The 27853-nt window shown below is 45.1% G+C and overlaps 1 protein-coding gene across 10 annotated transcripts in view; it reads left to right on the forward strand.

Annotated features, from left to right (window-relative positions):
* LOC121572235 (gamma-aminobutyric acid type B receptor subunit 1-like) overlaps window positions 1-27853 on the forward strand; it is a 138080-nt gene that overhangs the window by 14361 nt on the left and 95866 nt on the right. For all 10 annotated transcript variants that reach the window (XM_045222109.1, XM_045222113.1, XM_045222114.1 and 7 more), the window contains exons 2-4: window positions 5993-6127; window positions 14360-14530; window positions 26717-26818. In XM_045222109.1, the coding sequence (XP_045078044.1) occupies window positions 5993-6127; window positions 14360-14530; window positions 26717-26818 (408 nt within the window). The remainder of the gene's footprint in view (window positions 1-5992; window positions 6128-14359; window positions 14531-26716; window positions 26819-27853) is intronic.

The raw sequence follows: 27853 nt of genomic DNA on the forward strand, positions 1-27853 counted from the left end.
TCTCCCTTATTCCCCATCCTCTATCCACCTCCCTTATTCCCCATCCTCTATCCAACTCCCTTATTCTCCTCCTCTATCCATCTCCCTTATTCCCCTCCTCTATCCCTCTCCCTTATTCCTACTCCTCTATCCTTCTCCCTTTATTCCCCCTCCTCTATCCATCTTCCTTTATTCCCTCTCCTCTATCATCTCCCTTTATTCCCCCTCCTCTATCCATCTCCCTTTATTCCCCCTCCTCTATCCATCTCCCTTTATTCCCCTCCTCTTTCAATCTCCCTTTATTCCCCCTCCTCTATCGATCTCCCTTATTCCCTTCCTCTATCCATCTCCCCTATTCCCCTCCTCTATCCACCTCTCTTATTCTCCTCCTCTATCCATCTCCCTAATTCCCCCTCCTCTATCCATCTCCCTTATTCCCCTCCTCTATCCACCTCCTTATTCCCCTCCTCTATCATCTCCCTTATTCCCCTCCTCTATCCATGTCCCTTATTCCCTCCTCTATCCACCTCCCTTTATTCCCCCTCCTCTATCCATCTCCCTTTATTCCCCTCTTCTTTCAATCTCCCTTTATTCACCCTCCTCTATCGATCTCCCTTATTCCCTTCCTCTATCTACCTCCTTATTCCCCTCCTCTATAATCTCCCTTATTCCCCTCCTCTATCCATCTTCCTTATTCCCCTCCTCTATACACCTCCATTACTCCCCATCCTATATCCATCTCCCTTTATTCCCCCTCCTCTATTCATCTCCCTTTATTCCCCCTCCTCTATCCATCTCCCTTTATTCCCCCTCCTCTATCGATCTCCCTTATTCCCCTCCTCTATCCATCTCTCTTTTTTCTATCCACCTCTCTTTATTCCCCCTTCTCTATCATCTCCATTTATTCCCCCTCCTCTATCCATCTCCCTTTATTCCCCCTCCTCTTTCCAAATCCCTTTATTCCCCCTCCTCTTTCCATCTCCCTTTATTCCCCCTCCTCTATCGATCTCCCTTATTCTCCTCCTCTATCCATCTCCCTTATTCCCCCTCCTCTATCCCTCTCGCTTATTCCCCTCCTCTATCCATTTCCCTTTATTCCCCCTCCTCTATCCAGCTCCCCTATTCCCCTCCTCTATTCCTCTCCCCTATTCCCCCTCCTCTATCCATCTCCCTTTATTCCCCCTCCTCTATCCATCTCCCTTTATTCCCCCCTCTATCCATCCCCTTTATTCCCCCTCCTCTATCATCTCCCTTTATTCCCCCTCCTCTATCCACCTCCCTTTATTCCCCATCCTCTACCGATCTCCCTTATTCCCTTCCTCTATCCATCTCCCTTATTCCCCTCCTCTATCCACCTCTCTTATTATCCTCCTCTATCCATCTCCTTCATTCCCCATCATCTATCCATCTCCCTTATTCCCCTCCTCTATCCATCTCCCTTATTCCCCTCCTCTAATCCCCTCCCTTATTCCCCTCCTCTATTCCTCTCCCTTATTCCCCCTTCTCTATCCATCTCCATTTATTCCCCCTCCTCTATCCATCTCCCTTTATTCCCCCTCCTCTATCTATCTCCCTTTATTCCCCCTCCTCTATCATCTCCCTTTATTCCCCCTCCTCTATCCATCCCCCTTTATTCCCCCTCCTCTACCCATCTCCCTTTATTCCCCCTCCTCTATCATCTCCCTTATTCCCCTCCTCTATCATCTCCCTTATTCTCCTCATCTATCCATCTGCCTTATTCCCCTCCTCTATCCATCTCCTTTATTCCCCCTCCTCTATCCACCTCCTTATTCCCCCTCCTCTATCCATCTCCCTTAATTTCCTCCTCTATCCAACTCCCTTATTCCCCTCCTCTATCCACCTCCCTTATTCCCCTCCTCTATCCATCTCCCTTTATTCCCCCTCCTCTATCCATCTCCCTTATTCCCCCACCTCTATCCATCTCCCTTTTTCCCCTCCTCTATCCCTCTCCCGTATCCCCCCTCCTCTATCCATCTCCCTTATTTCCCCTCATCTATCCAACTCCCTTATTCTCCTCCTCTATACACCTTCCTTATTCCCCTCATCTATCCAACTCCCTTATACTCCTCCTCTATCCATCTCCCTTATTCCCCTCCTCTATCCACCTCCCTTATTCCCCTCCTCTATCCAACTCCCTTATTCTCCTCCTCTATCCATCTCCATTACTCCCCATCCTCTATCCATCTCCCTTATTCCCCTCCTCTATCAATCTCCCTTATTCCCCATCCTCTATCCACCTCCCTTATTCCCCATCCTCTATCCAACTCCCTTATTCTCCTCCTCTATCCATCTCCATTACTCCCCCTCCTCTATCCCTCTCCCTTATTCCCCTCCTCTATCAATCTCCCTTTATTCCCCCTCGTCTATCCATCTCCCTTATTCTTTTCCTCTATCCATCTCCCTTATTCCCCTCCTCTATCCATCTCCCTTATTCCTCTCCTCTATCCACCTCCTTATTCCCCTCCTCTATCCACCTCTCTTATTCTCCTCCTCTATCCATCTCCCTTATTCCCCTCCTCTATCCGTCTCCCTTATTCCCCTCCTCTATCCACCTCCTTCTTCCCCTCCTCTATCCATCTCCCTTATTATCCTCCTCTATCCACCCCCCTATTCCCCTCCTCTATCCAACTCCCTTATTCTCCTCCTCTATCCCTCTCCCTAATTCCCCTCCTCTATCCATCTTCCTTATTCCCCATCCTCTATCCATCTCCCTTATTCCCCTCCTCTATCCATCTCCCTTATTTCCCCTCATCTATCCAACTCCCTTATTCCCCTCCTCTATACACCTCCCTTATTCCCCTCATCTATCCAACTCCCTTATACTCCTCCTCTATCCATCTCCCTTATTCCCCTCCTCTATCCACCTCCCTTATTCCCCTCCTTTATCCAGCTCCCTTATTCTCCTCCTCTATCCATCTCCATTACTCCCCATCCTCTATCCATCTCCCTTATTCCCCTCCTCTATCCACCTCCCTTATTCCCCTCCTCTATCAATCTCCCTTATTCCCCATCCTCTAACCACCTCCCTTATTCCCCATCCTCTATCCAACTCCCTTATTCTCCTCCTCTATCCATCTCCATTACTCTCCCTCCTCTATCCCTCTCCATTATTCCCCTCCTCTATCCATCTCCCTTTATTCCCCCTCCTCTATCCATCTCCCTTATTCCCCTCCTCTTTCCATCTCCCTTTATTCCCCCTCCTCTATCCATCTCCCTTATTCTTTTCCTCTATCCATCTCCCTTTATTCCCCCTCCTCTATCCATCTCCCTTATTCTTTTCCTCTATCCATCTCCCTTTATTCCCCCTCCTCTATCGATCTCCCTTATTCCCCTCCTCTATCCACCTCTCTTATTCTCCTCCTCTATCCATCTCCCTTATTCCCCTCCTCTATCCATCTCCCTTATTCCCCTCCTCTATCCACCTCTCTTATTCTCCTCCTCTATCCATCTCCCTTATTCCCCTCCTCTATCCACCTCTCTTATTCTCCTCCTCTATCCATCTCCCTTATTCCCCTCCTCTATCCGTCTCCCTTATTCCCCTCCTCTATCCACCTCCTTCTTCCCCTCCTCTATCCATCTCCCTTATTATCCTCCTCTATCCACCCCCCCTATTCCCCTCCTCTATCCAACTCCCTTATTCTCCTCCTCTATCCCTCTCCCTAATTCCCCTCCTCTATCCATCTTCCTTATTCCCCATCCTCTATCCATCTCCCTTATTCCCCTCCTCTATCCATCTCCCTTATTTCCCCTCATCTATCCAACTCCCTTATTCCCCTCCTCTATACACCTCCCTTATTCCCCTCATCTATCCAACTCCCTTATACTCCTCCTCTATCCATCTCCCTTATTCCCCTCCTCTATCCACCTCCCTTATTCCCCTCCTTTATCCAGCTCCCTTATTCTCCTCCTCTATCCATCTCCATTACTCCCCATCCTCTATCCATCTCCCTTATTCCCCTCCTCTATCCACCTCCCTTATTCCCCTCCTCTATCAATCTCCCTTATTCCCCATCCTCTAACCACCTCCCTTATTCCCCATCCTCTATCCAACTCCCTTATTCTCCTCCTCTATCCATCTCCATTACTCTCCCTCCTCTATCCCTCTCCATTATTCCCTCCTCTATCCATCTCCTTTATTCCCCCTCCTCTATCCATCTCCCTTATTCCCCTCCTCTTTCCATCTCCCTTTATTCCCCCTCCTCTATCCATCTCCCTTATTCTTTTCCTCTATCCATCTCCCTTTATTCCCCCTCCTCTATCCATCTCCCTTATTATTTTCCTCTATCCATCTCCCTTTATTCCCCCTCCTCTATCCATCTCCCTTATTCCCCTCCTCTATCCACCTCTCTTATTCTCCTCCTCTATCCATCTCCCTTATTCCCCTCCTCTATCCATCTCCCTTATTCCCCTCCTCTATCCACCTCTCTTATTCTCCTCCTCTATCCATCTCCCTTATTCCCCTCCTCTATCCACCTCCTTATTCCCCTCCTCTATCATCTCCTTTATTCCCCTCCTCTATCCATCTCCCTTATTCCCCTCCTCTATCCACCTCCCTTATTCTCCTCCTCTATCCAACTCCCTTATTCTCCTTCTCTATCCCTCTCCCTTATTCCCCTCCTCTATCCACCTCCTTATTCCCCTCCTCTATCATCTCCCTTATTCCCCTCCTCTATCCATCTTCCTTGTTCCCCTCTTCTATCCATCTCCCTTATTCTCCTCCTCTATCCATCTCCCTTATTTCCCCTCATGTATCCAACTCCCTTATTCCCCTCCTCTATACACCTCCATTACTCCCCATCCTCTATCCATCTCCCTTTATTCCCCCTCCTCTATCCAGCTCCCTTTATTCCCCCTTCTCTATCATCTCCCTTTATTCCCCCTCCTCTATCCATCTCCCTTTATTCCCCCTCCTCTATCCATCTCCCTTATTCCCCTCCTCTATCCATCTCCCTGTATTCTATCCACCTCTCTTTATTCCCCCTTCTCTATCATCTCCCTTTATTCCCCCTCCTCTATCCATCTCCCTTTATTCCCCCTCCTCTTTCCATCTCCCTTTATTCCTCCTCCTCTTTCCATCTCCCTTTATTCCCCCTCCTCTATTTATCTCCCTTATTCTCCTCCTCTATCCATCTCCCTTATTCCCCCTCTATCCCTCTCCCTTATTCCTCTCCTCTATCCATCTCCCTTTATTCCCCCTCATCTATCCAGCTCCCTTATTCCCCTCCTCTATTCCTCTCCCCTATTCCCCCTCCTCTATCCATCTCCCTTTATTCCCCCTCCTCTATCCATCTCCCTTTATTCCCCCTCCTCTATCCATCTCCCTTTATTCCCCCTCCTCTATCCATCTCCCTTTATTCCCCCTCCTCTATCATCTCCCTTCATTCCCCCTCCTCTATCCATCTCCCTTTATTCCCCCTCCTCTATCCATCTCCCTTTATTCCCCCTCCTCTATCCATCTCCCTTTATTCCCCTCCTCTATCCATCTCCCTTTATTCCCCCTCCTCTATCCATCTCCCTTTATTCCCCCTCCTCTATCATCTCCCTTTATTCCCCCTCCTCTATCCATCTCCCTTTATTCCCCCTCCTCTATCCATCTCCCTTTATTCCCCCTCCTCTTTCCATCTCCCTTTATTCCCCCTCCTATATCGATCTCCGTTATTCCCTTCCTCTATCCTCCTCTCTTATTATCCTCCTCTATCCATTTCCCTTATCCCCCCTCCTCTATCCATCTCCCTTATTCCCCTCCTCTATCCATCTCCCTTATTCCCCTCCTCTATCCACCTCCCTTATTCCCCTCCTCTATTCCTCTCCCTTATTCCCCCTCCTCTATCCATCTCCCTTTATTCCCCCTACTCTATACATCTCCCTTTATTCCCCCTCCTCTATTTATTCATCCTCTGTTCCCCATACAGTATGATTAGATGGTTTACCCATTAAAATAGTTTGGAGCATATATAGTTTGACTTTCATTCTTCCTCTGTTCCCTATACAGTGTGATCCAGGTGAAGCCACCAAGCTCCTGTATGACCTCCTCTACACTGAGCCCATCAAGATGGTCCTGATGCCCGGCTGCAGCTCTGTGTCCACTCTGGTGGCCGAGGCCGCTCGCATGTGGAACCTTATAGTGGTGAGTGTGTAAATCCATATGACAGGGTCCCCTACTTCACTTGGTACCAGATGTGAAAAAAATCATCTGAGAGTCATGAGCCTCCAGCGTCAGTCAGAGGTTGTGCCCCAAATGGCAACTTATTCTCTATGTAGTGCACTACTTTAGAACATGGCCTTATGGGGATAATTGGGGAATAGGGTGCCATTTGGGATGTTCCCTCAGCCTCTAGCGTCAGTCAGATAGCTAGCAGACTAGTGGTGTCTAGAGGGAGGTTGAGTCAGAGTCATAGCTAGCAGATTAGTGGTGTCTAGAGGGAGGTTGAGTCAGAGTCATAGCTAGCAGATTAGTGGTGTCTAGAGGGAGGTTGAGTCAGAGTCATAGCTAGCAGATTAGTGGTGTCTAGAGGGAGGTTGAGTCAGAGTCATAGCTAGCAGATTAGTGGTGTCTAGAGGGAGGTTGAGTCAGAGTCATAGCTAGCAGATTAGTGGTGTCTAGAGGGAGGTTGAGTCAGAGTCATAGCTAGCAGATTAGTGGTGTCTAGAGGGAGGTTGAGTCAGAGTCATAGCTAGCAGATTAGTGGTGTCTAGAGGGAGGCTGAGTCAGAGTCATAGCTAGCAGATTAGTGGTGTCTAGAGGGAGGTTGAGTCAGAGTCATAGCTAGCAGATTAGTGGTGTCTAGAGGGAGGTTGAGTCAGAGTCATAGCTAGCAGATTAGTGGTGTCTAGAGTGAGGTTGAGTCAGAGTCATAGCTAGCAGATTAGTGGTGTCTAGAGGGAGGTTGAGTCAGAGTCATAGCTAGCAGATTAGTGGTGTCTAGAGGGAGGTTGAGTCAGAGTCATAGCTAGCAGATTAGTGGTGTCTAGAGGGAGGTTGAGTCAGAGTCATAGCTAGCAGATTAGTGGTGTCTAGAGTGAGGTTGAGTCAGAGTCATAGCTAGCAGATTCGTGGTGTCTAGAGGGAGGTTGAGTCATAGTCATAGCTAGCAGATTCGTGGTGTATAGAGGGAGGTTGAGTCAGAGTCATAGCTAGCAGATTAGTGGTGTCTAGAGGGAGGTTGAGTCAGAGTCATAGCTAGCAGATTCGTGGTGTCTAGAGGGAGGTTGAGTCAGAGTCATAGCTAGCAGATTCGTGGTGTCTAGAGGGAGGTTGAGACAGAGTCATAGCTAGCAGATTAGTGGTGTCTATAGGGAGGTTGAGTCAGACTCATAGCTAGCAGATTAGTGGTGTCTAGAGGGATGTTGAGTCAGAGTCATAGCTAGCAGATTAGTGGTGTCTAGAGGGAGGTTGAGTCAGAGTCATAGCTAGCAGATTAGTGGTGTCTAGAGGGAGGTTGAGTCAGAGTCATAGCTAGCAGACTAGTGGTGTCTAGAGGGAGGTTGATTCAGAGTCATACAGTGGGGCAAAAAAGTATTTAGTCAGCCACCAGTTGTGCAAGTTCTCCCACTTAAAAAGATGAGAGAGGCCTGTAATTTTCATCATAGGTACACGTCAACTATGACAGACAAAATCAGAATTGTTTTTCCAGAAATTCACATTGTAGGATTTTTAATGAATTTATTTGCAAATTATGGTGGAAAATAAGTATTTGGTCAATAACAAAAGTTTCTCAATACTTTGTTATATTCCCTTTGTTGGCAATGACACAGGTCAAACGTTTTCTGTAAGTCTTCACAAGGTTTTCACACACTGTTGCTGGTATTTTGGCCCATTCCTCCATGCAGATCTCCTCTAGAGCAGTGATGTTTTGGGGCTGTCGCTGGGCAACACGGACTTTCAACTCCCTCCAAAGATTTTCTATGGGGTTGAGATCTGGAGACTGGCTAGGCCACTCCAGGACCTTGAAATGCTTCTTACGAAGCCACTCCTTCATTGCCCGGGCGGTGTGTTTGGGATCATTGTCATGCTGAAAGACCCAGCCACGTTTCATCTTCAATGCCCTTGCTGATGGAAGGAGGTTTTCACTCAAAATCTCACGATACATGGCCCCATTCATTCTTTCCTTTACACGGATCAGTCGTCCTGGTCCCTTTGCAGAAAAACAGCCCCAAAGCATGATGTTTCCACCCCCATGCTTCACAGTAGGTATGGTGTTCTTTGGATGCAACTCAGCATTCTTTGTCCTCCAAACACGACGAGTTGAGTTTTTACCAAAAAGTTATATTTTGGTTTCATCTGACCATATGACATTCTCCCAATCCTCTTCTGGATCATCCAAATGCACTCTAGCAAACTTCAGACGGGCCTAGACATGTACTGGCTTAAGCAGGGGGACATGTCTGGCACTGCAGGATTTGAGTCCCTGGCGGCGTAGTGTGTTACTGATGGTAGGCTTTGTTACTTTGGTCCCAGCTCTCTGCAGGTCATTCACTAGGTCCCCCCGTGTGGTTCTGGGATTTTTGCTCACCGTTCTTGTGATCATTTTGACCCCACGGGGTGAGATCTTGCGTGGAGCCCCAGATCGAGGGAGATTATCAGTGGTCTTGTATTATTATTATATTATTATATTATTTGTATTTCTTCCATTTCCTAATAATTGCTCCCACAGTTGATTTCTTCAAACCAAGCTGTTTACCTATTGCAGATTCAGTCTTCCCAGCCTGGTGCAGGTCTACAATTTTGTTTCTGGTGTCCTTTGACAGCTCTTTGGTCTTGGCCATAGTGGAGTTTGGAGTGTGACTGTTTGAGGTTGTGGACAGGTGTCTTTTATTCTGATAACAAGTTCAAACAGGTGCCATTAATACAGGTAACGAGTGGAGGACAGAGGAGCCTCTTAAAGAAGAAGTTACAGGTCTGTGAGAGCCAGAAATCTTGCTTGTTTGTAGGTGACCAAATACTTATTTTCCACCATAATTTGCAAATAAATTCATAAAAAATCCTACAATGTGATTTTCTGGATTTTTTTCTTCTCAATTTGTCTGTCATAGTTGACGTGTACCTATGGTGAAAATTACAGGCCTCTCTCATCTTTTTAAGTGGGAGAACTTGCACAATTGGTGGCTGACTAAATACTTTTTTCCCCACTGTAGCTAGCAGATTAGTGGTGTCTAGAGGGAGGTTGAGTACGAGTCATAGCTAGCAGATTAGTGGTGTCTAGAGTAGGTTTAGTCAAAGTCATAGCTAGCAGACTAGTGGTGTCTAGAGGGAGGTTGAGTCAGAGTCATAGCTAGCAGATTAGTGGTGTCTAGAGGGAGGTTGAGTCAGAGTCATAGCTAGCAGACTAGTGGTGTCTAGAGAGAGGTTGAGTCAGAGTCATAGCTAGCAGATTAGTGGTGTCTAGAGTGAGGTTGAGTCAGAGTCATAGCTTGCAGATTAGTGGTGTCTAGAGGGAGGTTGAGTCAGAGTCATAGCTAGCAGACTAGTGGTGTCTAGAGGGAGGTTGAGTCAGAGTCATAGCTACGAGATTAGTGGTGTCTAGAGGGTTGTTGACTCAGAGTCATAGCTAGCAGACTAGTGGTGTTTAGAGGGAGGTTGACTCGGAGTCATAGCTAGCAGACTAGTTGTGTCTAGAGTGAGGTTGAGTCAGAGTCATAGCTAGCAGATTTAGTGGTGTCTAGAGGGAGGTTGAGTCAGACTCATAGCTAGCAGACTAGTGGTGTTTAGAGGGAGGTTGAGTCAGAGTCATAGCTACGAGATTAGTGGTGTCTAGAGGGTTGTTGACTCAGAGTCATAGCTAGCAGACTAATGGTGTTTAGAGGGAAGTTGACTCGGAGTCATAGCTAGCAGATTAGTGGTGTCTAGAGAGAGGTTGAGTCAGAGTCATAGCTAGCAGACTAGTGGTGTCTAGAGGGTTGTTGACTCAGAGTCATAGCTAGCAGACTAATGGTGTCTAGAGGGTTGTAGACTCAGAGTCATAGCTAGCAGACTAGTGGTGTTTAGAGGGAGGTTGACTCAGAGTCATAGCTAGCAGACTAGTGGTGTGTAGAGGGAGGTTGACTCGGAGTCATAGCTAGCAGACTAGTTGTGTCTAGAGTGAGGTTGAGTCAGAGTCATAGCTACGAGATTAGTGGTGTCTAGAGGGTTGTTTACTCAGAGTCATAGCTAGCAGACTAATGGTGTTTAGAGGGAAGTTGACTCGGAGTCATAGCTAGCAGATTAGTGGTGTCTAGAGGGAGGTTGAGTCAGAGTCATAGCTAGCAGATTAGTGGTGTCTAGAGGGAGGTTGAGTCAGAGTCATAGCTAGCAGATTAGTGGTGTCTAGAGGGAGGTTGAGTCAGACTCATAGCTAGCAGACTAGTGGTGTCTAGAGGGAGGTTGAGTCAGAGTCATAGCTACGAGATTAGTGGTGTCTAGAGGGTTGTTGACTCAGAGTCATAGCTAGCAGACTAATGGTGTTTAGAGGGAAGTTGACTCGGAGTCATAGCTAGCAGATTAGTGGTGTCTAGAGAGAGGTTGAGTCAGAGTCATAGCTAGCAGACTAGTGGTGTCTAGAGGGAGGTTGAGTCAGAGTCATACCTACGAGATTAGTGGTGTCTAGAGGGTTGTAGACTCAGAGTCATAGCTAGCAGACTAGTGGTGTTTAGAGGGAGGTTGACTCAGAGTCATAGCTAGCAGACTAGTTGTGTCTAGAGTGAGGTTGACTCGGAGTCATAGCTAGCAGATTAGTGGTGTCTAGATGGAGGTTGGGTCAGAGTCATAGCTAGCAGATTAGTGGTGTCTAGAGGGAGGTTGAGTCAGAGTCATAGCTAGCAGACTAGTGGTGTCCAGAGGGAGGTTGAGTCAGAGACATAGCTAGCAGACTAGTGGTGTCCAGAGGGAGGTTGAGTCAGAGTCATAGCTAGCAGATTAGTGGTGTCTAGAGTGAGGTTGAGTCAGAGTCATAGCTAGCAGATTAATGGTGTCTAGATTGAGGTTGAGTCAGAGTCATAGCTAGCAGACTAGTGGTGTCTAGATTGAGGTTGAGTCAGAGTCATAGCTAGCAGACTATTGGTGTCTAGAGGAAGGTTGACCCAGTGTCATAGCTTGCAGATTAGTGGTGACTAGAGTGAGGTTCAGTCAGAGTCATAGCTAGCAGACTAGAGGTGTCTATAGGGAGGTTAACTCAGAGTCATAGCTAGCAGACTAGTGGTGTCTAGAGTGAGGTTGAGTCAGAGTCATAGCTAGCAGATTAGTGGTGTCTAGAGGGAGGTTGAGTCAGACTAATAGCTAGCAGACTAGTGGTGTTTAGAGGGAGGTTGAGTCAGAGTCATAGCTAGCAGGTTAGTGGTGTCTAGAGTGAGGTTCAGTCAGAGTCATAGCTAGCAGACTAGTGGTGTCTAGAGTGAGGTTGAGTCAGAGTCATAGCTAGCAGATTAGTGGTGTCTAGAGGGAGGTTGAGTCAGTCATAGCTAGCAGATTAGTGGTGTCTAGAGGGAGCTTGAGTCAGAGTCATATTTAGCAGACTAGTGGTGTCTAGAGGGTTGTTGACTCAGAGTCATAGCTAGCAGATTAGTGGTGTCTAGAGGGAGGTTGAGTCAGAGTCATAGCTAGCAGATTAGTGGTGTCTAGAGTGAGGTTGACTCGGAGTCATAGCTAGCAGATTAGTGGTGTCTAGAGGGAGGTTGAGTCAGAGTCATATTTAGCAGACTAGTGGTGTCTAGAGGGTTGTTGACTCAGAGTCATAGCTAGCAGATTAGTGGTGTCTAGAGGGAGGTTGAGTCAGAGTCATAGCTAGCAGATTAGTGGTGTCTAGAGTGAGGTTGAGTCAGAGTCATAGCTAGCAGACTAGTGGTGTTTAGAGGGAGGTTGACTCGGAGTCATAGCTAGCAGATTAGTGGTGTCTAGAGGGAGGTTGAGTCAGAGTCATATTTAGCAGACTAGTGGTGTCTAGATGGTTGTTGACTCAGAGTCATAGCTAGCAGACTAGTGGTGTCTAGAGTGAGGTTCAGTCAGAGTCATAGCTAGCAGATTAGTGGTGTCTAGAGTGAGGTTAAGTTAGAGTCATAGCTAGCAGATTAGTGGTGTCTAGAGGGAGGTTGAGTCAGAGTCATAGCTAGCAGACTAGTGGTGTCTAGAGGGAGGTTGAGTCAGAGTCATAGCTAGCAGATTAGTGGTGTCTAGATTGAGGTTCATTCAGAGTCATAGCTAGCAGATTAGTGGTGTCTAGAGGGAGGTTGAGTCAGAGTCATAGCTAGCAGATTAGTGGTGTCTAGAGGGAGGTTGAGTCAGAGTCATAGCTAGCAGATTAGTGGTGTCTAGAGTGAGGTTGATTCAGAGTCATAACTTGCAGAGTAATGATGTCAAGAATGAGGTTGAGTCAGAGTCAGCTAGCAGACTCGTGGTGTCTAGAATGAGGTTGACTCAGAGTCATAGCTAGTAGACTAGTGGTGTCTAGAATGAGGTTGACTTAGAGTCATAGCTAGCAGACTAGTGCTGTCTAGAATGAGGTTGAGTCAGAGTCATAGCTAGCAGATTAGTGGTGTCTAGATGGAGGTTCAGTCAGAGTCATAGCTTGCAGATTAGTGGTGTCTAGATGGAGGTTCAGTCAGAGTCATAGCTGAGCTCCAGGTAGTTGGCACACTTGAATGGCCCTCTCTGTGAGCTCTACTGGCACCTGATAGAGACCTGACAGGGAAGCACACACCTCAGATCCACTTAGCTGAGGGAGGGAAGCAGACACCTCAGATCCACTTAGCTGAGGGAGGGAAGCAGACACCTCAGATCCACTTAGCTGAGGGAGGGAAGCAGACACCTCAGATCCACTTAGCTGGGGGAGGGAAGCACACACCTCAGATCCACTTAGCTGAGGGAGGGAAGCAGACACCTCAGATCCACTTAGCTGAGGGAGGGAAGCACACACCTCAGATCCACTTAGCTGAGGGAGGGAAGCAGACACCTCAGATCCACTTAGCTGAGGGAGGGAAGCACACACCTCAGATCCACTTAGCTGAGGGAGGGAAGCAGACACCTCAGATCCACTTAGCTGAGGGAGGGAAGCACACCTCAGATCCACTTAGCTGAGGGAGGGAAGCACACACCTCAGATCCACTTAGCTGAGGGAGGGAAGCACACACCTCAGATCCACTTAGCTGAGGGAGGGAAGCACACACCTCAGATCCACTTAGCTGGCAGGAAAGGAGAGGAGAGGAGAGTGTTTTGTCAGCCTAGAGGTAAGGGAAGCGTTCCAAGGCCTCTGAACTGGAATACGAAGTGGCAGGGAGGTCAGAGGGAATAATAACACTGGTCTGTCCGTCTCAGTGTTTGAGTTTCAAATGGTACCCTAGTGTACTACTTTTGACGAGGGCCCATACCATTTGCCTCTCACATTTGACAGCTAGTATTGCGCCCTGAAAGATATTGAAGTTTCCCAAATTATGTTGTTATGACCACTGTCCAGACTTGAAACACCCTTTCTTTACCTATTACTGTATGTCTAGACTGCATATAGACACCTTTATGGAGGGATACAGGAATAGCAGGCTGATATTTGGTAGCTATTATTACACAGTGTTTCTGTCACTCTCCACTTTTAGGAGTTAGAAAGTGTACTCTCACAGAAAAAGGTTTGCAGTCTAGATGCTGGGCGGGTATGCGCCCCTATCCCTTCATTTAGCATGCAGTGCTATTCTGCTGTCATAAAGAGCTGTCTCAGTCTGTTCCCACATCAGATGTTTTACCCATAATCCTCTGCAGTGGCCGTGTCATCGTTCAATGTATGGTTGCGTCCCAAATTGAACCCTATACCCTATATAGTGCATTACTTTTTCACTAGGGCCCATAGGGCTCTGGTCAAAAGTAGTGCACTATATAGGAAATAGGGTGCCATTTTAATTTAACAGCTCACATTGCAGCTGATCAATTAAAAATGTTTAATACACTAGCAGGACCTAATTTACTGGGATATGGCTGAGTGATATTCTAGCAGGACCTATTTTACTGTATGGCTGAGTGATATTCTAGCAGGACTTAATTTACTGGGATATGGCTGAGTGATATTCTAGCAGGACCTAATTTACTGAGATTTGGCTGAGGGATATTCTAGCAGGACCTAATTTACTGGGATTTGGCTGAGGGATATTCTAGCAGGACCTAATTTACTGGGATATGGCTGAGTGATATTGAACCAAACATCGTTGTGCTTGATTATGTTAACTCCCTTTTATTATTGTCTTGTTTCTTCTTCTTCTTCTTTTTCTTCTTCTTCTTCTTCTTCTTCTTCTTCTTCTTCTGTCTCTTCATCGTCCTTCATTTTCTCTCTTCTTTCAATGATGCCATCTTTGTAGCTCAGACATAATGGGGACACCCTAACACTCTCCTCCTCTCCTCTCTCCTCAGTTATCCTATGGTTCCAGTTCTCCAGCTCTCTCCAACCGTCAGCGCTTCCCAACGTTCTTCCGTACCCATCCGTCTGCCACCCTCCACAACCCCACCAGGGTTCAGCTCTTTCAGAAGTGGAAATGGACTAAGATCGCAACCATCCAGCAGACTACGGAAGTCTTCACCTCGGTGAGTGACAGGCGTCTTTAAAAATATATATAATTTTTTAAAAGTATTTTAATTGTTTTACGGACAGTGATATTCTGAATGTAGAGGGGAGACAGATACAGAGGAAGACAGAGAGGAAGGGTTGAGACGGGATTCATACCCACGTCAGCATGGGTATATGTGGCCTAGAGTCTGTGGGGCCAAACACTCTACCAAGCCCCTTTCTAAGTAAGGTGTTCTAGACTCAAGTTTTATGGTCTTTGATGAAACACCAGCCTTCTGGTTCCGGTAGCATGCATTGAAACGCGTGGCCTCATCGTGGGTTTCTTTTGCGAAAATAACCATGAATTAACAGAGTTGTTTTCTAAAATTATCAATTGTAAACCACCATATTAACGTGTGGTACGTTCATTGTATGATAAGAAAAAACGAGCAGGTCAATTTCACTCCAGCAGATAGCATGATCTGTCTGTTCACAATTCACCTGTGGGAACATGGCGGCTCTCAACTCCCGACAACAGAAAGAGTTGGTCGCTACTGTTTGAGAGACTGTTTGTGAGGAGATTACATCTGCCCTCGACTTACAATTAAAACCGGTAAAATGAATCACTCGCATTGATCACTTCTAAAGTGGATGCATTTTTTTACCAAAGTGGAAAGTCTGGAGAAGACAGCCAATTCAACAGAGGTGCGACTCCATGACCTGGAAACAGCGCAAGCTAAATTAGAAGGGGTAATCGATCTCCTAAAAGAGAAAAACGGAATCACTTGAAAATCGTTACCGTAAATTCAATGTTTGGGTCAAAAGAATTCCGTGGAATCGGGCAACCCAACTTCTTTCACGAGCAAACTTTTCTATGAACTGTTCGGGCAGGAGAAGCTGGGTCCCATGCCACTGATTAACATTGCGCACTGCACGGGTCCTCTCCGAAATGGCTCTCGTTTTGAAGTGAAACTGCAAATTGTTCGCCTTGTAGCGGAATCAGGGGGGCTCTGACCTATGCTGAGAAGAGGATCAGTATCTACCCAGATCTGAGTGCTGAACTGCTGAAACAGAAGGCGACGAACAACGAGGTGAGATCCCAGCTACGCCAGCTAAATCTGAGATGGGGCTTCATCCACCCGGAACAAACTCATCTTGATCTTTCAGAACACAACGCACACGTTCTCCACTCCCAATAAAGCTCAAGACTATTTTCGAGAATCACATCATGCCCTGACTAGTCGACAAATTAAAACCCCATTATGACTGGCTCAATATTCAGGTGTGCCATCCCACGCACAATCATGCAGCCTAGCCTATGGCTACGACGCTGCCCTCAGCATAAGCCAATGAGGAGGACACCCCCTCAAGTGGGTACAAGGTACAGTATTACTATTGGACTTGGTTATTATTATATTACCTGTGGTCCAGGATGTTAACAGTGATGACATCACACCAATTAATGAACAATGGACAGTATATTGAGGAGTCACACGGACTGGGGCTGCTTCCTTGTGGGGCTACAGAGCATTGAATCCCTACATGGGAAAATATTGCTACATAAGTTGGAAGCTATTCCCCTACAATTTTTGTTGTTGTTGCTACTGCTAAGGAGAGATGGCCAGTCCCAAATGGGCTACTACACAATTGCTTTTTTTATTTTGTTAATTGCTGTCCTACTATAAACTGTGTGGTTCGAGCCCTGAATGCTGATTGGCTGACAGCCGTGGTATATCAGACCGTATACCACGGGTATGACAAAACCTTTATTTTTACTTCTCTAATGATGTTGGTAACCAGTGTATAATAGCAATAAGGCACCTCAGGGATTTGTGGTATATGGCCAATATACCACGGCTAAGGGCTGTATCCAGGCACTCCACGTTTCGTCGTGCATAATAACAGCCCTTAGCTGTGGTATATTGGCCATATGCCACACCTCCTCGTGCATTATTGCTTAATTATAGACTGCATTTCTTGCACATACCTACTTCTTATTTTGTGTGCGTAGAGCACTTAAATGCCAACTGCTACGGTTTCCATTTGACTGTTTAGGCATATCTGTTGTTATGTTCACTCTTTTCATTTTTCTTCACTACCCGCCCTAACTCATCCAGTCTGATAGATACCCGCCTTAACTAATCCAGTCTGATAGATACCCGCCTTAACTCATCCAGTCTGATAGATACCCACCCTAACTCATCCAGTCTGATAGATACCCGCCTTAACTCATCCAGTCTGATAGATACCCACCCTAACTCATCAAGTCTGATAGATAGCCACCCTAACTCATCCAGTCTGATAGATACCCACCCTAACTCATCAAGTCTGATAGATACCCACCCTAACTCATCCAGTCTGATAGATACCCACCCTAACTCATCCAGTCTGATAGATACCCACCCTAACTCATCAAGTCTGATAGATAGCCACCCTAACTCATCCAGTCTGATAGATACCCACCCTAACTCATCCAGTCTGATAGATAGCCACCCTAACTCATCCAGTCTGATAGATAGCCACCCTAACTCATCAAGGGGATGTTTTACAGGGAGGGGAATGACTAATGGGGGAGTTTCCCTGCTGGTCCTGTTTTTTGTTACACATCCATGTGCTTATCAACATTAAAGATAACAATTACATCATTAATATAACATTCCTTTCTGGAAAACAATGGCAACGCTAGCTATTCTCTCTTGGAATTGGAAAGGCTTAAATTATCCTATCAAACATCTTGTCTTGATTTTCTAGCAGGAAACCATGTTGACATAGCAGTGCTCCAAGAAACACACTTGCTCCTTAAGGATTTTGATTTGATTTGATTTATTAGGATCCCCATTAGCCAACGCCAATGGCGACAGCTGGTCTTACTGGGGTCCGACATATAACGAAAAAGACATTACAGACAAAATACTTTACAATTTACATACATTTAAAAACATGAACATGTAGTGTGTGTGTATCTATCAGTTACACATACATGTCAGTACATACACACAACAAGTAGGTCACATGGGGGAGAGGTGTTTTGCCGTGAGGTGCTGCTTTATTCGTTTTTTAAAACCAGGTTTGCTGTTCACTTGCGCTATATAAGATGGAAGGGAGTTCCATGCACTCATGGCTCTGTATGATACTGTACGTTTCCTTGAATTTGTTCTGGACCTGGGGACTGTGAAAAGAGCCCTGGTGGCATGTCTGGTGGGGTAAGTGTGTATGTCAGTCAGTGCTGTGTGTAAGTTGACTATGCACACAATTTGGATTTTCCAAAACACACAAGAAGTGACGCAGTCAGTCTTTCCTCAACTCTTAGCCAAGAGAGACTGGCATGCATAATATTAACATTAGCCCTCTGATTACAATGAAGAGCAAGACATGCCACTCTGTTCTGGGCCAGCTGCAGCTTAACTAGGTCTTTCTTTGCAGCACTTGACCATATGACTGGACAATAATCAAGATAAGATAAAAGCCTGCAGGACTTCCTTTGTGGAGTGTGGTGTCAAAAAAGCAGAGCATCTCTTTATTACAGACAGCCCTCTCCCCATCTTTGCAACCATTGAATCTTTATGTTTTGACCATGACAGTTTACAATCTAAGGTGACAGCAAGTAATTTAGTCTGCTCAACTTCTTCAACAAGTTACCAGACTCAGCTGAGGTTACTGGCCACCCATTCCAAAACAGACTGCAACTCTTTGTTAAGGTTTTCAGTGACTTCATTAGCTGTGGTTGCTGATGTGTATATGGTTGAATCATCAGCATACATGGACACCCATGCTTTGTTTAATGCCAGTGGCAGGTCATTGGTAAAAATAGAAAAGAGTAGAGGGCCTAGAGAGCTGCCCTGCGGTACACCACACTTTACATGTTAGAGAAGCTTCCCTTGGAGAAAACCCTCTGAGTTATATTAAATAGATAGCTCTGAATCCACAATATGGAGGTTGAAGAGGTTGAAAAGCCATAACACATACGTTTTTGCAACAACAGGTTATGGTCAATAATATCAAAGGCTGCACTGAAATCTAACAGTACAGCTCCCACAATCTTCCTATTATCAATTTCTTTCAACCAATCGTCAGTCATTTGCGTCAGTGCAGTACATGTTGACTGCCCTTCCCTATAAGCATGTTGAAAGTCTGTTGTTAATTTGTTTACAGAGAAGTAGCATTTAATTTGGTCCCTCCGTTTTTTCCAAACAGTTTGCCAAGAGCTGGCAGCAAGCTGATAGGTCTGCTGTTTGAACTAGTAAAGGCCGCTTTACCGCTCTTGGGTAGCGGAATGACTTTGGCTTCCCTCCAGGCCTGAGGACAAAGACTTTCCCCTAGGCTCAGATTAAAGATATGACAGATAGGAGTGGCTATAGAGTCAGCTACCATCCTCAGTAGCTTTCCATCTAAGTTGTCAATGCCAGGAGGTTTGTCATTATTGATCGATAACAATAGTTTTTCCACCTCTCCCACACTAACTTTACACAATTATGTTCTACATCATCCACATAGCCCCAATCAAAAAAAAATAGCCCCAAACAAAACTAAAGGTGTAATCATAATGACATAAGAAACTCAAAATAATACATGACAAAGTCAAAATAATACATAACAAAGTCAAAATAATACATGACAAACTCAAAATAATACATGACAAACTCAAAATAATACATGACAAACTCAAAATAATACATGAGAAACTCAAAATAATACATGACAAACTCAAAATAATACATGACAAACTCAAAATAATACATGACAAACTCAAAATAATACATGAGAAACTCAAAATAATACATGAGAAACTCAAAATAATACATGACAAACTCAAAATAATACATGAGAAACTCAAAATAATACATGACAAACTCAAAATAATACATGAGAAACTCAAAAGAATACATGAGAAACTCAAAATAATACATGAGAAACTCAAAATAATACATGAGAAACTCAAAATAATACATAAGAAACTCAAAATAATACATGAGAAACTCAAAATAATACATGAGAAACTCAAAATAATACATGAGAAACTCAAAATAATACATGAGAAACTCAAAATAATACATGAGAAACTCAAAATAATACATGAGAAACTCAAAATCACCATCTTGGGTAAAGGAGAAGACCAAGAAGGTAGAATCACTTTCCTTAAATTAATCCATAATGGAAAGAAAATTGCCTTTATTATTGTGTATGCTCCAAATTCATATGATCCTACGTTTTTTGATTCTCTGAATAGCATATTGTTAGTATTAACTGAATTACATCTGGTTATTGTGACAGACATGAATTGCCATTTCGGTCATGCGGGACAAATCTAACAAGACCAACTACAATCTACACGCAACCAAGACTCCAACATACAGTATATTCTCTGATTGCAACCTCACTGATGCCTGGCGAGCACATAATCCAAAAGCAAATGAGTACACTTTCTACTCAAGCAGGCATTCTATAATATTATCTAAATCTCTATTTTCAAAAAATTAAGAAAACAGAAATTCGATATATCAGCTTGTCTGATCACCACACCTACTGGCAATTAGTCCCCTGTAGCTCAGTTGGTAGAGCATGGCGCTTGCAATGCCAGGGTTGTGGGTTCATTTCCCACGGGGGGCCAGTATGAAAATGTATGCACTCACTAACTGTAAATTGCTCTGGATAAGAGTGTCTGCTAAATGACTAAAATGTAAAATGTAGAGCATTGGATAGCATGAATAGAGTCAAATCACCTGGATGGTATTCCCCGTGAGGTCTATTTAAAAATTCGGAATCAATGAGGTACACTATTGCTAGAAATGATTAACACAGCTGTTCACAAAGGTTCATGAAAAAAAGGTAAGGATGCCACCCAGTGCCCTCACTATCGCCCCCTATCTTTAATAAACACAGATATTAAAACTGTTTTTCCAAAAGGTTGTCATCCCGTCTCGAGACTTGCTTACCCAAATTGGTCCACATGGACCAAAAGCGTTCTTGTTAAAAAAACATTTATCCTCGGATAACCTCAGCCGACTATTACATATCTTAAATGCTTCATCAGAAACAACAGCTCCTTTTTGATAGACTAGAATGGTCATATCTCTGGTCTGTCTTGGAATATATGGGAATTAGCTCAGATTTCATCAACCTTAGGATGCATCGTAAACATGACGTCCCAAGAATGCATATGCCGGGTCAAAATGACCCGATAATGTAATATCTCTGTTTTATTTGGTGGTCCTCTGTAGCTCAGCTGGTAGAGCACGGCGCTTGAAACGCCAAGGTAGTGGGTTCGATCCCCGGGACCACCCATACACAAAAATGTATGCACGCATGACTGTAAGTCACTTTGGATAAAAGCATCTGCTAAATGGCATATTATTATTTATACTATCAATTTTGTGGAACATAATTATTTTGAGTGATGATTTGGACCTTTCAATCATTATTTTATTGTTTGAAATGTTTTTAGTTGCTCTTCAACAGTTTGATACACATTTCAATGATAACATATTATGAAAATTAATATAGGCTATTCAACATATTAGCACGTTTTTCTTACAATCAAAGTTTCACATTCAACAACATTATAATATCAGCAATCATCAATCGTCAACATCATCAATATAAACGACAACACTAAAACATAAACACTAAAAGGAACATATGCTTACTTATGCTGTCTTAGTCCATGCATTAGTTATAAACCACAAGCATGTGACTGTGCTCTTCGCAGATGGGGTGTGTTGCACTGAGAACACCAGCAGCTGATTTTCTATCCTTTGTGTTTGGGCAGAGCTGGCACCTCTTCTTCTTCTGGCTGCTCTGAGTGGTGGTGGCATGGCTCTCTTTCATCACCCAACATCTTTCCATTGCCTCAGTTCTGCTGTGGAGATGGGAGAACCTTCCAGAAGGACAACCATCTCTGCAGCACTCCAACAATCAGGCCTTAATGGTAGAGTGGCCAGACGGAAGCCACTCCTCAGTAAAAAGCACATTACATTTACATTTTAGTCATTTAGCAGACGCTCTTATCCAGAGCGACTTACAGTTAGTGAATACATCTTTTTTTATACTGCCCCCCCGTGGGAATCGAACCCACAACCCTGGCATTGCAAACGCCATGCTCTATCAACTGAGCTACATCCCTGCCGGCCATTCCCTCCCCTACCCTGGACGACGCTGGGCCAATTGTGCGCCGCCCATGAGTCTCCCGGTCGCGGCCGGCTGCGACAGAGCCTGGATTCGAACCAGGATCTCTAGTGGCACAGTTAGCACATGACAGCCCGCTTGGAGTTTGACAAAAAAAGGCACCTAAAGGACTCTCAGACCATGAGAAACAAGATTCTCTGGTCTGATGAAACCAAGATTGAACTCTTTGGCCAGAATGCCAAGCGTCACGTCTGGAGGAAACCTGCTCTACAGTTTGCTAGGAAAAAGTCCCACACATACCGGAAGGCTGCCAGGTGGTCCGTTGCCTCTCTGAACACTCTGGTCCTCTTGTCATCAAGCCTCAGGTAGCGACAAATATCCTCATATCTTCCGACCGACATGGTGGCCTTATACATTGGATTCTGCAGTGGATCAATAAAGCATTTATTCAATATCTTGTTTTTAATGTTCATTAATCACAGTTTTCATTTCTCCTTTTTAACTCATTGAGTAAAAGGAGTTTCATAAGGAGGCCCATAAGAATGTTGCCAGATATACAACCAAAATGGTTTTACGGATGGTGGATGAGGAAGCCATTGGTGCCTCCGACTCAGAATCTGAGGTATCCAATTCAGATGACACAGACTATGTGCCTGTGGGTCAAGTTGGAGTTGTGGATGCACCTGGTAGTTCAGCTGTTCTAGATGATTCTACAGATGGGGAGGACTCCTCTGAGGAGGAGAGTGAAAACTAGTCAAATAGACTGAGTAAAAAAGGGGTCTTAATAGCTCCCGTGTGGAGACATCCCAGCTTTTCTCCAAGCCGGCGAGGAGGGTTAAACCAATAAATGCCTTTAGTTCCTCTTTGTTGACCTCTCTCCACTCTTTCCCTTTTGCTGTTGCTGGTCTCCGTCCTTCTAAATGTGTACACTTTAGGACCTCCTCGATGATGTTGTCACTAATGAACAACTCCCAGGCATCTTTTGGTGACACAACTGTTGACCCCGGCACAGGCCCTGGGCAGCTCCTCAGGATGTAATGGCTTCTGGTCCTGCCTTTAGTGGGGGGGGTGTTCACTCCATTAAGACCCCTTTTTTACTCAGTCTATTTGACTAGTTTTCACTCTCCTCCTTAGAGGAGTCCTCCCCATCTGTAGAATCATCTAGAACAGCTGAACTACCAGGTGCATCCACAACTCCAACTTGACCCACAGGCACATAGTCTGTGTCATCTGAATTGGATACCTCAGATTCTGAGTCAGAGGCACCAATGGCTTCCTCATCCACCATCCGTAAAACCATTTTGGTTGTATATCTGGCAACATTCTTATGGGCCTCCTTATGAAACTCCTTTTACTCAATGAGTTAAAAAGGAGAAATGAAAACTGTGATTAATGAACATTAAAAACAAGATGTTGAATAAATACTTTATTAATAACGTTGGATTTTATTGTTGTAGCAAAAAAGAAAGATCAGTTTGACGAGTGCAATGCAGTGAATTCCATATGAAATACGGGTCGTAGTTGACCCACATATGAAAACTTGGGGTAGTGATGCAAAAACAATATGCCAATTCCTCAGCCATAGTTTTAACAGGCAAAATCTGCTCTGTTCTGTTCAGAATCACTAGAAGCAGCAGGCAAGGTGATCCAATTTCTCCTTTGCTATTCTTCTTATCCACGGAACCCCTGGCCCAGGCAATTCACCAATCAAAGGAAATAACACCAATTACCCTCAAAGCTACTGATCACTTCATGTCATTATATGAGGACGAACGTCTACTATATCTAGACAGTGAATTCCAATCACTCCCAAAACGCATTGAAGATCATAGATAAATTCAGCTTCATCTCAAGTTATAAAATTAGTCTAACCAAATCAGCCCTACTGCCTCTCAAGACGTCGATGGAGGGCTCCATCTCTACTTATGGAATCCCAATAGTTTCCCATTTAAAATATTTGGGAGTAGATATATTTCCTTCCTTAGATAAAACCATTGCCAGAACGTTAACAGAACGCTCAAATCAATTAAAACCGACCTCAGTAGATGGACTAACATCCCATTTGCTTTAAGCGGCTGAATATATATTATCAAAATGAATATATTGCAAGAAAGCAAAGGTAACTGAACTAAATGACTATCGCCCCGTAGCACTCACCTCTGTCATCATGAAGTGCTTTGAGAGACTAGTCAAGGATCATATCACCTCTACCTTACCTGTCACCCTAGACCCACTTCAATTTTCTTACCGCCCCAATAGATCCACAGACGATGCAATTGCCATCACACTGCACACTGACCTATCCCATCTGGACAAGAGGAATACCTATGTAAGAATGCTGTTCATTGACTATAGCTCATCATTCAACACCATAGTACCCTCCAAGCTCATCATTAAGCTCGAGGCCCTGGGTCTGAACCCCGCCCTGTGCAACTGGGTCCTGGACTTCCTGACGGGCCGCCCCCAGGTGGTGAAGGTAGGAAACAACATCTCCACTTTGCTGATCCTCCACTCTGGGGCCCCTCCTGTACTCCCTGTTCACCCATGACCGCGTGGCCAAGCACGCCTCCAACTCAATCATCAAGTTTGCAGATGACACAACAGTAGTAGGCTTGATTACCAACAATGACGAGACCGCCTACAGGGAGGAGGTGAGGTCTCTGGGAGTGTGGTGTAAGGAAAATAACCTCTCACTCAACATCAACAAAACAAAGGAGATGATCGTTGACCTCAGGAAACAGCAGAGGGTGCACCCCCCTATCCACATCGACGGGACCGCAGTGGAGAAAGTGGAAAGCTTCAAGTTCCTTGGAGTACCCATCACTGACAAACTGAAATGGTCCACCCACGCAGACAGTGTGGTGAAGAAGGTGCAACAGAGCCTGATCAACCTCAGGAGGCTGAAGAAAATTGGCTTGGCACCTAAAACCCTCACAAACTTTTACAGATGCACAATTGAGAGCATCATGTTGGGCTGTATCACTGCCTGGTACGGCAACTGCACCACCCACAACTGCAGGGCTCTCCAGAGGGCAAACTACCCGCCCTCCAGGACACCTACAGCACCCGATGTCACAGGAAGGCCAAAAAGATCATCAAGGACATCAACCACCCGAGCCACTGCCTGTTCACCCCGCTATCATCCAGAAGGCGAGGTCAGTTCAGGTGCATCAAAGCTGGGACCAAGAGAATGAAAAACAGCTTCTATCACAAGGCCATCAGACTGTTAAATAGCCATCACTAGCACACTAGAGGCTGCTGCTGCCTATTGAAATCACTGGCCACTTTAAGAAATTGAACACTAGTCACTTTAATAATGTTTACATATCTTGCACTGCTCATCTCATATGTATATACTGTATTCTATAATATTCTACTGTATCTTAGTCCATGCCGCTCTGTCATTGCTTGTCTATATATGTATATATTCTTAAATCCCATTCCTTACCAGTTTTGTGTGTATTGGGTATAGGTTGTGAAATTGTTAGATATTACTGCACTGTCGGAGCTAGAAGCACAAGCATTTCGCTACACCTGCAATAACATCTGCTAAACACGTGTATGTGTCCAATAAAATGTTATTTTATTTTATTTTATATTGCTACGGCGGAATATCAGTAGTTCAAAGCTTCCCATGTCTCCCCCTTTTGGCTATTGGGATAAAGTTCATAGTGCAGTTTCAAAATTCATATGGGAAGGTAAGTGATCCCGGATAAAATTAACAAACATACAACGAGGGAAAGACGTAGGAGGACTATCCATACCAAATTTGAAATAGTATTTCCAGCACTAGCATTTTGCCCCATCCTAAATTGGTTTAGTCATCATTCTTCCGCCCACTGGCTGAGTATAGAGAGAAATATGGTGTTTCCTGTTGCCCTGGAAGAGGTGGTCTCCACTGATATATCACTTAATTAATGTAATATGGTGTCTCCTATTGATCTGGAAGAGGTGGTCTCCACTGATATATCCCTTAAACAATGTAATATGGTGTCTCCTATTGATCTGGAAGAGGTGGTCTCCACTGATATATCCCTTAAACAATGTAATATGGTGTCTCCTATTGATCTGGAAGAGGTGGTCTCCACTGATATATCCCTTAAACAATGTAATATGGTGTCTCCTATTGATCTGGAAGAGGTGGTCTCCACTGATATATCCCTTAAACAATGTAATATGGTGTCTCCTATTGATCTGGAAGAGGTGGTCTCCACTGATATATCCCTTAAACAATGTAATATGGTGTCTCCTATTGATCTGGAAGAGGTGGTCTCCACTGATATATCCCTTAAACAATGTAATATGGTGTCTCCTATTGATCTGGAAGAGGTGGTCTCCACTGATATATCCCTTAAACAATGTAATATGGTGTCTCCTATTGATCTGGAAGAGGTGGTCTCCACTGATATATCCCTTAAACAATGTAATATGGTGTCTCCTATTGATCTGGAAGAGGTGGTCTCCACTGATATATCCCTTAAACAATGTAATATGGTGTCTCCTATTGATCTGGAAGAGGTGGTCTTCACTGATATATCCCTTAAACAATGTAATATGGTGTCTCCTATTGATCTGGAAGAGGTGGTCTCCACTGATATATCCCTTAAACAATGTAATATGGTGTCTCCTATTGATCTGGAAGAGGTGGTCTCCACTGATATATCCCTTAAACAATGTAATATGGTGTCTCCTATTGATCTGGAAGAGGTGGTCTCCACTGATATATCCCTTAAACAATGTAATATGGTGTCTCCTATTGATCTGGAAGAGGTGGTCTCCACTGATATATCCCTTAAACAATGTCAACTAATCTTTGGTCCTATTACTGCTCACACAATCTCTACTTGCCGCAAAATTGAAAAACAATGTAACTGGGAATCAAAATTGAGAACCCGAATGAGTTCGGCTCATTTCGCTTATGCCTGGAGCCAGCCCTGATCTGTGTCTGTCTGTCTGTCTGTCTGTCTGTTTGTCTGTCTGTCTGTCTGTCTGTCTGTCTATGTGTCTGTCTGTTCTGTCAAGACATGTTGTACTGAAAATACAAAACAAAACATCTGAATGAAGTGAGTGCTGGCTGTTTTCATGTTTTATCTCTCCGTCAGACGCTGGATGATCTAGAGACGAGGACCAAGGAGGCCGGGATAGAGATCAGCGTTCGCCAGAGCTTCCTCACCGACCCGGCTCCAGCTGTCAAGAACCTCAAGGTGCCTCCTTCCCTCTCTCCCTGGTTTATCCCCCCCTGCTGCCATGGCAACCGGCAGGTGATTGAACACATGAGATCAATCACGTCGGAGCTTGGTGAACAAACCCCAGAGAGCCTCTCACACACACCATTAGTCCACAGGAGCAGCAAGGGCCCCGGCTGGCGTAACACGTCAGACATAATCACAGAAACACAGGGCGGGCGTTACTGGAAACCCTGTCTTTTATTTTGAAGAGACTCAAGTTAATTGAAGAGTAGGGTTGACCCCTCTCTACCCTCCTCTACCTCTCCGTTCCCCATCCCTCCTCCCTTCACCTCTCTCTACCTTTCTGTTCCCCATCCCTCCTCCCTTCACCTCTCTCTACCTTTCTGTTCCCCATCCCTCCTCCCTTCACCTCTCTCTACCTTTCTGTTCCCCATCCCTCCTCCCTTCACCTCGCTCTACCTTTCTGTTCCCCATCCCTCCTCCCTTCACCTCGCTCTACCTTTCTGTTCCCCATCCCTCCTCCCTTCACCTCTCTCTACCTTTCTGTTCCCCATCCCTCCTCCCTTCACCTCTCTCTACCTCTCCGTTCCCCATCCCTCCTCCCTTCACCTCGCTCTACCTTTCTGTTCCCCATCCCTCCTCCCTTCACCTCTCTCTACCTTTCTGTTCCCCATCCCTCCTCCCTTCACCTCTCTCTACCTCTCCGTTCCCCATCCCTCCTCCCTTCACCTCGCTCTACCTCTCCGTTCCTCATCCCTCCTCCCTCACCCTGTCCTCCCTCTCCCTCCTTCCCTCTTCTCTCCTCCTCCGGTGTCAAATGTGCTTTCTTCCTGACTGGTGCCTATTCAGCATAACCTTTCCTGGCATACCGGCCTGGGGTTTATGTGAGATATTAATTGGCCTGGGGTTTATGTGAGATATTAATTGGCCTGGGGTTTTTGTGTGATATTAATTGGCCTGGGGTTTTTGTGTGATATTAATTGGCCTGGGGTTTTTGTGTGATATTAATTGGCCTGGGGTTTTGTGTGATATTAATTGGCCTGGGGTTTT

This window comes from Coregonus clupeaformis, chromosome 8, assembly GCF_020615455.1.
Source record: "Coregonus clupeaformis isolate EN_2021a chromosome 8, ASM2061545v1, whole genome shotgun sequence".
NCBI classification, from domain to species: domain Eukaryota; kingdom Metazoa; phylum Chordata; class Actinopteri; order Salmoniformes; family Salmonidae; genus Coregonus; species Coregonus clupeaformis.